General features: G+C 37.1%; 1 protein-coding gene across 1 annotated transcript in view; it reads right to left on the bottom strand.

Annotated features, from left to right (window-relative positions):
- Window positions 1-8,887: 8,887 nt before the first annotated feature.
- The window catches only part of FBXL17 (F-box and leucine rich repeat protein 17), a 192,200-nt gene continuing 184,508 nt past the window's right edge, over window positions 8,888-16,579 (bottom strand). Inside the window, exon 9 of the mRNA XM_060761877.2 lies at window positions 8,888-12,118. Coding sequence (XP_060617860.2) covers window positions 11,981-12,118 — 138 coding nt within the window. The 3' untranslated portion in view covers window positions 8,888-11,980. The remainder of the gene's footprint in view (window positions 12,119-16,579) is intronic.

Genomic DNA, 16,579 nt, shown 5'->3' with positions numbered 1-16,579 from the left:
ACAAATAAATCCAGGTCTCATCCATAGTGACCATTCAATCCAGGATGTTCTTATTAGTCTGGAAATGCTGACAAATGGACTGGGAAGTGTTCACTTGCATTCTTTTCTGATCTGTTGTCAAACATTTGGGGACCCACTTTGCAGAGAGCTTCTTCATGTTCAAATGTTCATGGATAATGACACAAACATGTTCACAAGAAATCCCCATGATGTCTGCTATTCCTTTAGCTGAAATTCGCCAGTTCTCCAGTATGAGGTTGTGTACATAGAATCATAGAATCAAAGAGTTGGAAGAGACCTCTTGGGATGATGGAACCATTTTGAAGGTAGTCCACTAGCAGCACAGCCTCCTTATCCCAGAACATAGACGCCATTGCCTTAGTTGCTGACTTTTGCACCCTTAACTTCTTTGGATGAGGACCACTGTGTCTCCACTCTTTTGACTGCTCCTTGGCTTCAGGGTCATACAAATAAATCCAGGTCTCATCCATAGTGACCATTCAATCCAGGATGTTCTTATTAGTCTGAAAATGCTGACAAATGGACTGGGAAGTGTTCACTTGCATTCTTTTCTGATCTGTTGTCAAACATTTGGGGACCCACTTTGCAGAGAGCTTCTTCATGTTCAAATGTTCATGGATAATGACACAAACATGTTCACAAGAAATCCCCATGATGTCTGCTATTCCTTTAGCTGAAATTCGCCAGTTCTCCAGTATGAGGTTGTGCACATAGAATCATAGAATCAAAGAGTTGGAAGAGACCTCTTGGGCCATCCAATCCAACCCCCTGCCAAGAAGCAGGAATATCGCATTCAAATCACCCCTGACAAATGGCCATCCAGCCTCTGCTTAAAAGCTTCCAAAGAAGGAGCCTCCACCACACTCCGGGGCAGAGAGTTCCACTGCTGAACGGCTCTCACAGTCAGGAAGTTCTTACTAATGTTCAGATGGAATCTCCTCTCTTGTAGTTTGAAGCCATTGTTTCGCGTCCTAGTCTCTAAGGAAGCAGAAAACAAGCTTGCTCCCTCCTCCCTGTGGCTTCCTCTCACATATTTATACATGGCTATCATATCTCCTCTCAGCCTTCTCTTCTTCAGGCTAAACATGCCCAGTTCTCTAAGCCGCTCCTCATAGGGCTTGTTCTCCAGACCCTTGATCATTTTAGTCGCCCTCCTCTGGACACATTCCAGCTTGTCAATATCTCTCTTGAATTGTGGTGCCCAGAATTGGACACAATATTCCAGATATGGTCTAACCAAAGCAGAATAGAGGGGTGGCATTGCTTCCTTAGATCTAGACACTATGCTCCTATTGATGCAGGCCAAAATCCCATTGGCTTTTTTTGCCGCCACATCACATTGTTGGCTCATGTTTAACTTGTTGTCCACGAGGACTCCAAGATCTTTTTCACACGTACTGCTCTCGAGACAGGCGGCACCCATTCTGTATCTTTGCATTTCATTTTTTCTGCCAAAGTGGAGTATCTTGCATTTGTCACTGTTGAACTTCATTTTGTTAGTTTTAGCCCATCTCTCTAATCTGTCAAGATCGTTTTGAATTCTGCTCCTGTCCTCTGGACTATTGGCTATCCCTCCCAATTTGGTGTTGTCTGCAAACTTGATGATCATGCCTTCTAGCCCTTCATCTAAGTCATTAATAAAGATGTTGAACAGGACCGGGCCCAGGACGGAACCCTGCGGCACTCCACTTGTCACTTCTTTCCAAGATGAAGAGGAAGCATTAGTGAGCACTCTCTGTGTTTGTCCACTTAACCAATTACAAATCCACCTCACCGTAGTTTTGCCTAGCCCACATTGGACTAGTTTCCTTGCCAGAAGGTCATGGGGGACCTTGTCGAAGGCCTTACTGAAATCCAGGTATGCTACATCCACGGCATTCCACGCATCTACCCAGCTTGTAGCTCTATCGAAGAAAGAGATCAGATTAGTCTGGCATGACTTGTTTTTGATAAATCCATGTTGACTATTAGCGATGACTGCATTTGTTTCTAAGTGTTTGCAGACCGCTTCCTTAACAATCTTTTCCAGAACCTTGCCCGGTATCGACGTGAGGCTGACTGGACGGTAGTTGTTTGGGTCATCCTTTTTTCCCTTCTTGAAGATTGGGACCACATCGGCCCTCCTCCAATCTGTTGGACCTTCTCCCGTTCTCCAAGAACTCTCAAAGATGGTTGCCAATGGTTCCGAAATGACTTCTGCTAGTTCCTTCAATACTCTGGGGTGTAGTTGATCTGGCCCTGGGGACTTGGCCCTGGGGACACAGCATTGACAATCTCTGGAACAACAACCACTTTTGGTCATCCAGGACGTTCCTCATCATTGGTGGCCCATTTAAAATTTGGCAACCCAGTTCTTGACTATAGAATATGAAGGGCATTGATCCCCATAACACCATGAATATCCTTTGTGGACTTCCCTTGCAGAAACAAGAATTTTATCATTCCTCTGATCTCATTTGCTGTGAATATCACCTTAGACTCTGCCATTTTGTTTTCCCACATGCCTAGACCACTATTGCCATAAACTACAAACACTAAATTTTGCAAACATATATGAGACACATAGGCCTTTCATGTGATGTAACATTCATTACCATAGAAACAAAACAAGAACACAAAGCCAAAGACATACCAGCAGCCCTTTGTATATCAGTTCTTTCTCCTAAATAGTAGGAAATCCAGCTCCAGGGTAGGAGAAGTGAAATCTTGATCATTGCTTCCTTACTTCTGTTCCACTAAGCTTATATCGGAAGACTTTGGGTTTGACAAATGCTTTTACACATCACAGCTCTCCACCATAGCTGGAAGGATTCTCTTGCCCAAGTGATTGTCCTTTCTTCACCAAAAAAGAAGGGTCAGAATATTGAAATATCCCAAGTGATGACCCTGACATCAGTGTGGAAAATACTTGAGGAACTTCTATTATACTGTGATTGCTATTGACACCAAGTTATTTTAAATTGATGCACATTGCCCCAAATGTCCCACAGCAACCACCTGAGAAAAGTTTGAAACCTGGTCATTTCTAAGTGACGGCTGAGCAGCTATGGGGCATTGTGAAGACCTGGAATTACAACTAGCCATCCCATCTCAGAACTCAGCTGCTTGACTGTGCTTTCACTCTTTTCCTGTGGAGGCCAAAAAGAGAAGTAACGTAGTCTATGCCTGCTGACAAAAGGGTGCACATGTTCCCAATGTAAGACATATCAGAGTCCTCTGTGTAATGTTCTCTTGGTCCTTAAACTGGTTTTGTGAAAGGACTTGATTTTATTGCATTTTCCTTTTCTTTTATCTCTATATACAGTTCTTGTTCATTTGCTCCTTTCTCTTAATTTTGCAGATTCAGGAAACATGCAAGCAGGTTATTGTTATAAGTTCTACAAAACAACAACAACAACAACAAACAAAAAAACCCGGCTCTTAAACAATATTCAGAAAATATAATTAGTCCAGGATGCAAAGTTATTAGGAGTTCTATCTATCATCAATATTGTCACCACCACGCCAACACAATCACTACCACCACAATCAATTTATATAGTGCCATCAAGAGCAACTATTTTCCAATTTATTTCTAAGTATACATGGAAGTGCTACTGATCTTTACAGTCTCCAATGGCATATGCCAAGAATATCTTTCTTCCATGAATCTACTGAGATCACCTATATGCCCCACCAACCTCAGACACGTGCATATTTGAATAATGGTAGTATCTGGTTCTGAATGTCCTTTCCACAGGAAGCTCTTTACATTTCCTCAAAGATGGCCTCCTGAAAGTTGGATAAAAATCTTCCTTTTTCAGGAAGGCATTTTGTATGTGATTTTAATTTGATGTTGTTAATCTGTCCCAGTGTTTTGAATATTATGTTTTTATTACTATGTTATTTTTATCCTTTGATATTTTTCATATTTTAATGCTAACTGGGGTTTAATTATAAAAAATTTTGGTTCTGTGCCACTTTGAGATACCATGGGGAAAGAAGGGATGTAATTAGTTTTAAATAAAAATGAATTGCAGTAGACTCTTTTCGGTCGGATACCCTAAGTTAGTAGGAAAAATGGATCAGTATGGAACAAGCAGAAACATAACAAATGAGTAAATACTTCCATAAATTTCTAAGATTCAATGAGTCTATTATATTTGAGCCTAACCATTGTATTTAAGGTGATATTGCCATCTCCAGTGGGTTAATATTACTAAGTAGTCCAGTTAAATAAGCTGGAAATACCAATGTACAATTCAAATTAAAATATATAAACTCAAATTTCTGGCTGTTGCTGTGCACTAAGTTTTATCCAAATGTTGAATCATTAATCTAACCTGGGTTTAAGTACTATCTACAATATAAGTAATCAGTGTGATTTCAGCAAGAGTAAGGAGTCTGTCATTCTAGTAAATTAATGCCTGCCTGACTTCAGGAAATGTATTTCTATAAGAAAGTAGTCCTAATTTTGTTACCTTGATCACATTACTTTTTGCTCATGATACAGTGTTTTGCCTATGTTCTTGGATTTGTATTATCCTATCAAAACAATATGATTTTAAAATACTTAGTTTCAACAAAATATCCACAACAAATCCAAGTAGCTTTATCCAGTTCCAGTATCAAAGTACATAGAGTAGACTTTATGTATTGTTATTTTCAAAAAGTAATGTAAACTCTGTAAATTAAATGTTTGCTCTTTGCTGAATGACTCTGTCTGAGCTGCACAGTTTTGCCGTTCCAGAGTACAGGTGCTTGTATGTGAACGCATTTGATGTAGGAGATGCACATATACATGACATTGGATCCACTATTTCCATAGCATGACAAGAACCACATCAAACTATGTATGTTATATGTTGGGGTTTTTTTTAAAATAAACAAAGTATAGTAGATTATCGATCCATGTTTGAAGGTAAAGTTCATTTTCCTCCTTCTCAGACTACACCTGGTCTTTAGCTCCATGCCAGTTCCCAGTGTGAAACTCTGCAGTAAAGAGGAGATGATATAGCAGCTGGATCATAGTTATAGTGAGAAAGATTACAGGTGTGTGACAGGTTTAGATAAACACTTTTACCAGCTCTTTGCAGTTTACATGCTTTCATTCAGTAATCACAGCTTCTATGAAATGTTTGCAAATTGGGCTTCTTATGCATTATTACAAAAAGCTACACTGTTCTTTTGGTCTAATGGTGTCTAAAAATTCTATGTCATCCATGTTCATCCTCATACAAAATTCAAACAAAACACTTTTTCAATTTATTTAAACATGTGATGGTGCTAATTGTTCTTCTGATATCACTCGTTCAGCTTAATGAAGGCCTGGGCCACTTGTGAAGGGCCAGTTTTCTGCCCTGGAACCTTCTGGATGCCACAGAAATGCCTCCAAATGCCAAAATATGAAAGAAAACCATTCACTTCTGGATTTTAAAAACAGTTATATTGTTTAAAACAGTATGTCTTGGGAACTTCAAGCTATTTCAGAAAGTAAATGGTCACTTCAGGAGGATTCCAGGAGTGTGGAGCTCCCTCCCCGGCAATGTTAGATCAGCCCCCTCCCTCCTGACCTTCAGAAAAAGAGTGAAAACATGGCTCTTGGATCAAGCCTTCAGAGAAGAACCACAGTGCAATAGATTGACAGGAATTATGTGCAATTACTACTGGAATGACCTGGATTATAATTGCGGATTGCGTGGTTTTACAGTGATAGTAAGGTTTTAATAATATTTTCATTTACTTAATTTTGATTTAAATTTTAATACTTATTTTAATTGTATATCGTTGTGAAGTATTGCCTATCTGTAAGCAGCCTTCAGTTCCCTTCGGGGTAGAGAAAGTTGGGATATAAATATAGTAAATAAATAATTGCAACTGATATTTGTAATTGTATATTGTCGGCATCACATTGCTGCCTGTTGTGAGGCCACCCTGAGCCCTCCTCCCAGGGTGAGAAGAACAGAGTACAAATATGGGAAATAAATAAATAAATATAGCAGCATAGAAGGGGCCTAGGTCTTTGAAAAATCTTTGGGCCACACATTGATACTTTTACCCTAATAAATCATGTGACAACCTCTTATATTGTTATGATAGAAGTCTGTGCTTGTTGATTTCATTTTGAAATGAGCTGATTCAGTCAAGCAATTGATCAACTTCCCTTTTTTGTTATCTGTGTTAATTATCTTTAGATACATTCAAAACAATTCCCATTGGAAGCAGCAGTATAATTCCACTATAAATTCTCCATTGGTTACAGAGCTCAAGGCCTCTTTGCTTCTCCTTACTGAACCATTCTGATGGAGCTAGACTAAGAAAACAGAAAAATAATTATAATTGTTTTCTTGTAGGGTGGCAGAAGACAAGAAGGTTATATCACAATGAGTAAGCATGCAGATTGTTGGATCAGGAGAATTAGGTTTAAAAATCAAAATACTGTATTAGAATTTTCAGTTAAGTATGAAAAGTGCTTTAAGACCAATAGAGTACCTGACAGAATGGATCTGTTCAATTACGTACCCTATGTTTACAGTAAGGATTTTGGAATACTAGGATGAGACCATTGGGGTTAATTACTAAAAGTGCCAGGATGTATCATTAGCATTCTTGGTCAAAACTATTAAGCAACTTTAAGATGGAACATATTTTGAAATTTCACTGCTAGTCAAAGAAAGATATCATTGCCTAAGACTTATATAATACATCTTCATAAATTCTTAAGTTATGAATTATAAACCCCAGCAACTGTTTTTAAACATTCAGCCAGTCTGAGTCCCTCTACAGAGGTGAAAGGATCGGGATATAAAAGTTTTAAATAAATAAATAAACAAACATTCAGAGCCGAACTTTTGGTTTTCACATGCAAATAACAAATCCACAAGGGTAAGGTAGCTCTCTGAAAATTCCTCTGCACTCAACTAATTTGTCTCAGCAGAGTAAAGAAGAGGTGTCAGGGGGAGATAGTTGCTTAAAAGAAATGAAACTATCAACATTCTGCTGAAGCATGTCTCTCTACCAAATCTTTACAATATGTCAATCGAGAAAAGTGCACATACCTAAGTCTGGAATTTCTTGTTTATATCTTTCTACTTGGAGCAACAGACTCAGCAATCTCTGTTTGAATTAACTGATAACCAAAATGAAAACAAAACAATCTTCCCGTGTTGTCACTTGTGCAACTACAGAGATGGAGAAGAGTTATTTCCTCATTTGTCAGGGATTTTCTACAGGCGCACACAGAGAAAAATTTGATAGGCCATTGCATTCAGCAGTTCCTTTTGAACACAAAAAGTTAACATTCACTATCATGTTAAAATGTTACTTGCTTTCTTAAGTATTGTGTTTTTTCAAGTGTATAGTTGTTTTATTATTATTATCTCACCACGCCAAAACAGTGGATGTGGCTCTTAATGAGACATGCTGCATTATCACAGGGTGTCTGCGCCCTACACCACTGGGGAAATTACACTGTCTAGCTGGTATTGCATCACCTGACATCCGCCAGGAAGTAGCAGCCAATAGTGAAAGGACCAAGGCAGTGACATCTCCAGCTCATCCCTTGTTTGGGTATTAGCCAGCACGTCAACGACTTAAATCAAGAAATAGTTTTCTAAGATCTACAGAGGCACTCGCTGGAACACCCCAGCAAGCGAGAGTCCAAAAGTGGCAGGCTCAAACGCAGAACCTCAATCAATGGCTGATACCAAATGAGAGACTCCCTCCTGGGCACACAGAAAACTGGGCGACTTGAAAGGCACTGAACAGACTGTGCTCTGGCACCACAAGATGCAGAGCCAATCTTAAGAAATGGGGCTACAAAGTGGAATCCATGACATGCAAGTGCGGAGAAGAGCAAACCACTGACCACCTGCTGCAATGCAACCTGAGCCCTGCTACATGAACAATGGAGGACCTTCTTGCGGCAACACCAGAGGCTCTTCAAGTGGCCAGATACTGGTCAAAGGACATTTAATCAACTACCAAGCTTGCAAATTTTGTGTGTCGTCTGTTTGTTTGTTTGTTTGTTTTGTTAAAAATGTAATACAACTGTCTGGTTGCTCCTGACACGATAAATAAATAAATAAATAAATAAATAAATAAATAAATAAATAATAATTATCAATACCGTACCTTTCTCCCCATCGGGACTCAAGGCAGATAACAATCCACACTAGACAAATTTTAGAAGTGCAATACCAAAATTAAAAAAAACAATTAAATAGTAACAGTGTGGTGAAAAAAGAATTGAAATACAGTAAATACAACAAAATGGCCTTTAAAACTCATATCCCCCACCCAAATCCCATCCAATCTTCCCAGAAAGAAGGCCAGAATATGCTATGGCAGCCATTCTATCTCATTCCCAAATAATGAGCAATAACTCTAGCAGAAGTATGAAATGTTGACTTACATTAACCAGAGTTCAAAGTTAGATCTGAACTGGGGATTTAAACCAGAGTCCATCAACTTGGGGATCATAAGATGTGTTTGTAAAAGACTATGCAATTTGCTTCAGAAAAGGGGACCACCCTCTGAATATGCGGGTGTGGGAAGAATGGGAGTGGGGTTGATTGGGAAGTAGAGAAGGTTGGGTATACGTCAAATATTGAATTTGGCTTAGTTTGAAGGTGTTGGAATCTACTTGAAATATGACTATTCCATTTAAGTATTGTTATTATTTTTGTGTTGCATTTTATTTTTATTCTCCCCTCTGTTCCTCCAGTTTCTAATATCTCAACCCCAAGAGAAATGAGAGCAACTTTTTCCAGGTTGGCAAAAGAAAGTTTCCATTATGTTACTGAACAAGATCAAGCTAGACAATGAAAAACACAAAAAATTATTAACTATGAACACCAGTGCAGTTATAAAAAGGGGGGGAAACAGATTTTCTTTTCCAGTCATTGTCTTTATTTGTGAAAATACTGCCAAATATTCACATGGATAAAAAGCCCTGCATTTTATATATTCATGTGTATTTCTGACATGCCAGGCAAAATCCACTGTACAGATTTTGTTTTCTTGTGCAACGGCTTTTAGTCTCAATTTGAAATATCTAATAAGAAAACATTCAAGGAATTGTGATAAAAATGACACAAGAAGCCCTTTCTGTCATTGTCAGGAATGGAGGCTTGGAGACTGGATATATGGTTTACACAAACATACCAATGCTGTTTTCCAAGTTATGCTGCCTAAAGTCTTCTAGATTAGCTAAACATTTTGACAATAATGGCAAGTCTTCAGGTCAAGGCTGAACATTTGATATTTTGGATTAAAACACTTTAACCTTTAAAAAACAAATACACCATGTTACATCTAAAAAACAAAACAAAATATTCTTTATAAAACTGTTGCATTGTAAAGGTTACTTACTGCCCTGTCTTTTTTCAGTGCCTGCTTGTCAACTCTCCTGAAATTTAACTCTTCACATTACTGCCAACGAACACAAAATTAAACTTTCCATTGCTATATTCTGACTATTTTCTACATTATATTAGATCTAAAAACCTGCTTGGGATTCCAGATGATTGACTTAATAACAAATTCATGTAGACTCTGTGAGGTGGGATGCAAATAAGAAATGTATGCAGTATAATTCAAAAGAATGGGAAGATTTTCCCCAACTAAGAAATAATTTTTGATATAACAGGGGTGGGAATTGTGTTATTGCACTTTCAACACCCCTTATTCTTGGTGAGCTGGCAAGGTGAGGGCTAACAATGTCTGGAAGGGTGTACCTCTGATGTAAAATAACAGAAAAATCAAACAAGATAATCAACAAGAAATTCATTTCATTCTGAACTGAGTCCATCTCAGTAGTGGCTCTTTAACTGCTGAATGATCAAACCCTTAACTAGTCAGTAATGATGGCAGAACAAGGATACACTTCTATACATAACTATTTAGCAATATGTGTGACTTAGTGAAACTTATTCTCAGGAAACTGTGTAAAGGATTTCAATAAAAGGGGTGGTTGAAATGGGCACATTTCTCCATGTGAACTTGAAAGGAGGTATATAATTGCACAAAGAAAAGTAGGACACACACCTCAGTGTATTTATGATTAACCATCAGAATTTTCAGTTATGGAAACCATCATGTGAGGTTGGCTATGTCTCTCTCTGTGCATGTATATATCAGTCTCTCTAAACTTTCAGAACAGCTGTGAATCTAAATACTTGACTACATGGGTGAATATAAATGTATGTAACCACCCTAACTTGTTTTAATAAATAGTTTTTACATGGAGGTACTTCCACTTTGCAGCTTGAATGCATTCCAAAGGGATGGGTGAGGGAGAAATGTGATGTGGTCTATAATAGGGACAAGTTGTCGTAAGGTTGGGAAGATCTCCTTGTATTAGGAAGAGTGTCCACAGTTCTCAAACTGTGGGTCACCTCAGCTTTGATCTATAGCTTATGGAGATTTGGCAAACAATGCCCCACCCCTGAAGAATGAATGCATGTGCAGCTAAACCAGGAATGGGCAAACTTCAGCCCTTCAGGTGTTTTGGAGAGTTGAAGTTTGCTCATGTCTGAGTTAGATTATAAGTTACAGGACAGGGCAAGCAGATTCCAAAAGATTCTGGCCATCTCAACAAACCTCAGTGATACAATGTTCTGAGTGCAAAGGAAAAGGGGACAGAAAAGTCCACCACTTATCTTACATTCAGTTATAAGGATCTGTAGTTTAATTAAAATATTTTTCCTAAACAAGATAGGAACAGAAACCACTGTTTCAATTATATCCTGCTTTTCTCTCCAAAACAACATTCAAGACAGATTGCTTGCACTAGCCATAATTTAATCTAACTAGTTACAGATCAGTTACAGTTCAGGTGTAACAGGGACCTGTATTTTGTTCAAAAGTGGAATCAGATGCTTTCAGTCTCCTGCTGTGGTGTATATCAGAAACATTGTGGGGAATGCACACATCTGAAAGTTACTGCAGCTCTTTCATATATTGGAAAATCATACTTTCCTGTTGCCTCTGGGTCATCCATTTTCCTTTTTATACAATTGGTCTTTCACTAATTTCTATTGTAAAATGTGTTGAAAATTATAAGGAAATTACATTTCATATACTGTTGAACTGGAAGATACAAGCATGTAGAAACTTTGTGAAGGACAGACAGTAAGGAATATCTACTACAGTTGTTTGTTTCAAAAGGACAGTAGATTTACAACAGATTAACAAGCTAAAGGGCAAAAATGGCAGCACTAACAGAAAGCAGCAGTACCATCTATGTAAATATACCCACAACATACATGCCCAGCATTTATCAAAGGTTCCATTAAAACAGAGGACATGTAATTGAAATGTTCTATTTTTCTACATTTTACTTGTGGATTCTTTGCTCTGCATCTCAAAAACACACATGTGTGGATAGCATAAATGTAGACAATTTGCTTTAAGATTTGCATTTAATTTAAGTGGTCTTGAGGAAAGAAATTGTCACTTATAATCTAAAAAGAGATATGAACACCTGAAATAAAGATATAATATGAAAGGGAAAGGCATAATATATTAAATTACACAGAACTAAAAGGAACCAACTTTAAGAAATTGGCCAAAGGCTTTTAAACATTGGATTTATGTACATAAAAACATACAATCCATCTCTAAATAATTGTTTCCATAATGAACATATAACTTGGACAAAACATCCAAATGATGTATCTGCTTTATGTAAACTGAAAAGTATATTGCATCCAGAAGAGTAGCAACAAGCTCTTTGCAAAGTCTTTATGTTCACAAATAAACATTCAGAAAAATAAAATATCTGACCAGGTTTTCTTTTCTTCCAATGTTTTCATTAACAGACTGAACAGACATTTCCCACATATATATTCATATTCAAAATTAAAAAATTTATACTAAAATGGAACATACCTTTAATAAAAAGCAAAACATTAATAATAAAAAACAATTTTCAAATGTTCAGTCTAACTCTGCTGTCTATTTAGTACTGGATCATGAGCTAAGAGGCAGTGGACATATTGGGTGTCCAGCCCATCTGGTATGCTCTTTCCAAGGTCCTCTTGCAGTCTTGTAGGACGGTGCTGAAGGTGATGTGTGGGTGTTGCTGCACCAGCTGTTCCACGGTCACTTCATTCACCTGCATACATAACAAATAATTTTATATTTTATTTATTTTAAAAATGGAGTTGCCTTTTAGCTCACAGTGCCAAGAACACTAACAATTAGAAATTATTAATTAGGAACTTTAGAACAATATCATAACATACAGATTAAATTTAATTGCCCTTTGTCTTGGTCTTCACAAGGCTAAAAAAAGAAGAGTGGTCTCTGCTTGCACTGTGATCCTTCTGAACTGTAGCAGAGACAACATCTGATACAAAATGTAGGCTTGTGACTCCAACACAATCACTTCTTTTCTTTTTTATTTCTTTCTTCTATATGGTTTGTAAACATATTTGTCTGATGAACGAACTAGTGCAAGGATGTCTAATTCATTTTCACCGAGGCTAACATCAGTCTTATGGTTGCCTTCAAAGGACCGTTTGTAATTGTAAGACTTTATAAATATACCTATGTTGCCCTGAATTTGAATGCCTTATGGGCTCACATAAAATGATCTGGAGGGCTGGATTCAGCCCGCAGGCCTTGCATTTAACACATGTGAGCTAGTGGATTTTCAAGAGCTTGTGTGATGTCTTTTGTGCATTTTGGTTGGCTATGTGGAGAATCATTTGAGGTGGTCCTTCAGATGACCTTGTCCAAAACTTTGGACAAGGAAATCTGAAAGACCAAGAAATCTTAAAGGCCACCTCCTTCCAAATGATTCTGTCCATGATCTACTATCTGCTTTGTCCATTAATTTGTGCATGGAAAGTAAAATAACTGGTGTTAAGACTATTGTAAAAGTACACCTCAGTGCCACAATCTGTAGTCATTGCAGTTGCTGATCACTTATTAAGGGCAGTCACACACACAATATATTGTAGTAAGCCAAACTGGAAGAGAATAAGATATGGATTACTTTGACAAGATCCATATTCACCAAAAAGCACCATAAATGATATACCACTCAAAGCTGCTTCTGGCTGCAGAAGCCATCTCATATGCCAGGAGCAATGACTATCAAGAACAACCTCCCCAGGCTGCCAACCTAATATTTCTGACAAAGTGGAATTAAGTGCAAAACTGACTATAGTTCCAAAGGAAGTTGTCATTCATATAGTATAATGTGTGTGGTTAATGTGGGTGTCAATAAGAACCACACTACAGTATTTGGTTAAGGAGGACTTTGGAGGCAAGTCTAGCTATATATCTCTGTAACTTCAAATCAAGTCTTTCTTTGGTAACAACTGAAATGGTGGCAATCAATAATTAAAATGTACAAGCCTAGCAGGTCAGGAATATTCCTGCTAGAATGTAACCAGAGATACCACCTTTATTCCTTGATCATACAAAGCAATCAGAAAGGCCTAATTAAACTTAACACCTTTACAACTGCTGTGCTGTGAAGGGATTAATTTGTCAATTATTTTTAAGCTGATTGTAGTTCATATCACAGAACTAGACAGCTTCCATCATCCATTAGATAAATAAAAGATTAACCTAAGAACCACAACTTTTAGGTGGCTTTCTTTAAAATCTTTATTGAACATTTAAAAATACATCAATATTTAATTTAAATACTCAGCAGCCTAATCTGACAGTGTGCTTGCATTACAACTGTTCACCTTGTATTTTTGTATCCCCCATCCCGTTAATATGAGATAACAAGCCTAATGACAACAGCAACAACTTTCTGGGCTTGCTGCAAAAAAGTATTCATTTCATTAGAAATCTTTTTGAAAGACACATTTTAAGAACAACACCTTAAATATCCATCTACTATCATCCCACCCTTGCCCTGAATGAACCGGCAACTGAAGCAATTGTGCTAGGCAGTGCAGAGAATGAACAGTGATTGCATTTTATGACAGGGACAAATGACGGGTTTAATCTACAGTTCTTCTGCTTTGATAATAGAAACACTCAATCTTCATTGGGAGATCTGTCAACCGGAGAGCAACTTGGAGAGAAAATGAGTTTAACTTCTTTTCCAAGTACAGAGACTCTGCAAGCTCTAAATACTTTTGTAAACAACAACATTATGGCAACACTGAAGGTGCCCAAAAAGAAGGAACTCTTTATAATAAATCAGAACATAATCTGTAAGGGTACAAAATCTCCAATAGTGCACACATATTGGAAAAAGAAATCTAAAAAACTCATCAGAAATGTTACTGGAAAGAAGTAGTCCAAGGAATGGCTTTAGATCAATCTCCCCAGTGACCACAGGATAACTGAAGTAAGTACAACAGAAATACTAAATATTAATAAACATTATTAAAACCTACACATAAAAAATATGAGCAAACTCAAAAGTATTTTTTAAAGCAACCATCATGAGTAGTCACGAAGAAGAGAAATTATTGCTTTACAAATGTACATTTACTTAATAATGTAAGATGTCACATCTCTTTTTGCAATTATATTGCTAAGTGAGGGAGGGGGAACACAAAACATTGCCCTGTATAAAATTGTAGAAGAAAAAGATATCCATGATCTATAGTCTTAACGAGTTAGCTTCAGTATAACCAGAACATTCCAATCTCTCTCTCTTCTTTTATAATCAAAACCTTCCATTTAATTTGCTTTTTGAAAATTATAAATATTGGTTATTAGTTTTAAATAATGTATTATTTATATTTTGAATCATTTTGACTTTTACATGTTGAAGGGCAATATAGACATTTTAAATGATGATGATAACAAAAATATAAGTTAAATATTCTGTAACTTACACTTTCTTCACCATGGTACTCTGTTTACTCAAATTTTAAAATACAAATCTTCTTCCTATAGTGTAATGCTAATGTAGTTGTATTGTTATTTGACCCAGTCCTGTGGAATGGGACTAACATTTCTAAAAACTGCTTTTTAAATACAGGCCAAGTTACAAACATCCAACTTACAAAAGACTCATAGTTAAGAACAGGGCTGAAACAACAGGAAGTGAGAAAAAATTCCCCTCGAAAAGGAAATTTACTCCTGAAGAAGTTATCATGGGTAAAAGGTGTCACCACTGAAGCGTCCTCACCATTCCTTGTTTCCATAGCAAGTTTTCAAAATCCAATCACACAGACAGAAAGTGAGGTGAAATCTTCTGAACAAGAGCACAGACAGCAAAAGAAACACCACAGGGGTATTAACCCTTTCATATTCTAGGCATATATATGTATGTATGTATGTATGTATGTATGTATGCATGCATGTATTTATGTATGCCTGGAGTTACACTGTAAAATGTTCCCATTCTGACTTAAACATAAATTCAGCTTAAGAACAAATCTATAGAACCTATCTTGTTTGTAACTTGGTGATTGCCAGTATGCAAATCTATTTTATAAACCCTAGAAGGACAAATCAAAATCCCAAAGCAGAGGCTGATAAAATGACATATATTTACTAATTTATTTGATCATGAAACTTAACAGTAAAATGCTATACAAAAACGGTGATTTCTTCACAGGTGTCATTAAATCCACGAAAACCATACAATCATAAGAGAAATGAATTGCATTTGTGACATGGTTTATACATCAGTCAAACTGGAAATGCTCAGGCCAGGTTCTAACTACATTGTTAAATGGACATAACTTCCAGTTGTCATTGAAACTTTAAAAAGTTTAGGTTAAGAGGCATCTGTAAACTTCCTTAACCAAATGTATACACACAGTTGCTCCATTCTCCATGCTACTTTAGGACACTCCTGCTCTCAGACACCTACTAAAACCAGGAGGTGATTAATGGAAGCTTCCAAAGAGCTCTGCAGATGCTGGCACAAGACCCCTATGGCTCCTGCTGGGGCTGGACATTTTTGTTCCTCTCTGCTCCAGGAGCCAATTTAAATATGGTGACTAGATCTTTTTTTTTTTTTTTTTTTGGCAATCTTATATGTGACCCTGCCCTATGTACATATCATATGTGCACCCAACATGTACAAAAATGCATGCCCAAATTTTGTTCTTCACAAATCAATTAAGTTTATTGTGTGTATGGGTCAACACCTATATAGTGAAAGGAGCTCTTGAAAAAAATATATGAATTATATATGCAAATATATATGATTCCCAGTCAACAGGATATGAGACCTAGGTCCATGAGGGAAGATCTCTTTACCTATCCTGGGTTTTTTAAAAAAAAAAAAAACACACACACACATTGGAAAGCCACAAATGATTGCACTAACTTAAAACTTATTCAATGTGTGCATGCAGTCCTCATACATTAAAAGAGCTATAAGTAGATTCACATGGAAGTGCCCCTTCTGCAGACCATAAGTTTAAGAAATGTTAAAAGAAACAATGGTTGCACATCAAGGCAGATTATTTGTCAATCAGAAACTAATGGAACAATTATTCTCTGGGAAAAATTATACTGGCAATCTACAACATCCTTAGAGTAACTGTGTATATAAAGAAATTAAATACATGCTAATACTAATGGTGTTGTAGTTCAGCGTGATGGTAACATTCCTACTACCAGTAGGAGAGATAAGAGG

Source organism: Anolis sagrei, chromosome 2, assembly GCF_037176765.1.
Source record: "Anolis sagrei isolate rAnoSag1 chromosome 2, rAnoSag1.mat, whole genome shotgun sequence".
NCBI classification, from domain to species: Eukaryota; Metazoa; Chordata; class Lepidosauria; order Squamata; family Dactyloidae; genus Anolis; species Anolis sagrei.
This window is presented reverse-complemented; position numbering and strand designations above follow the sequence as displayed.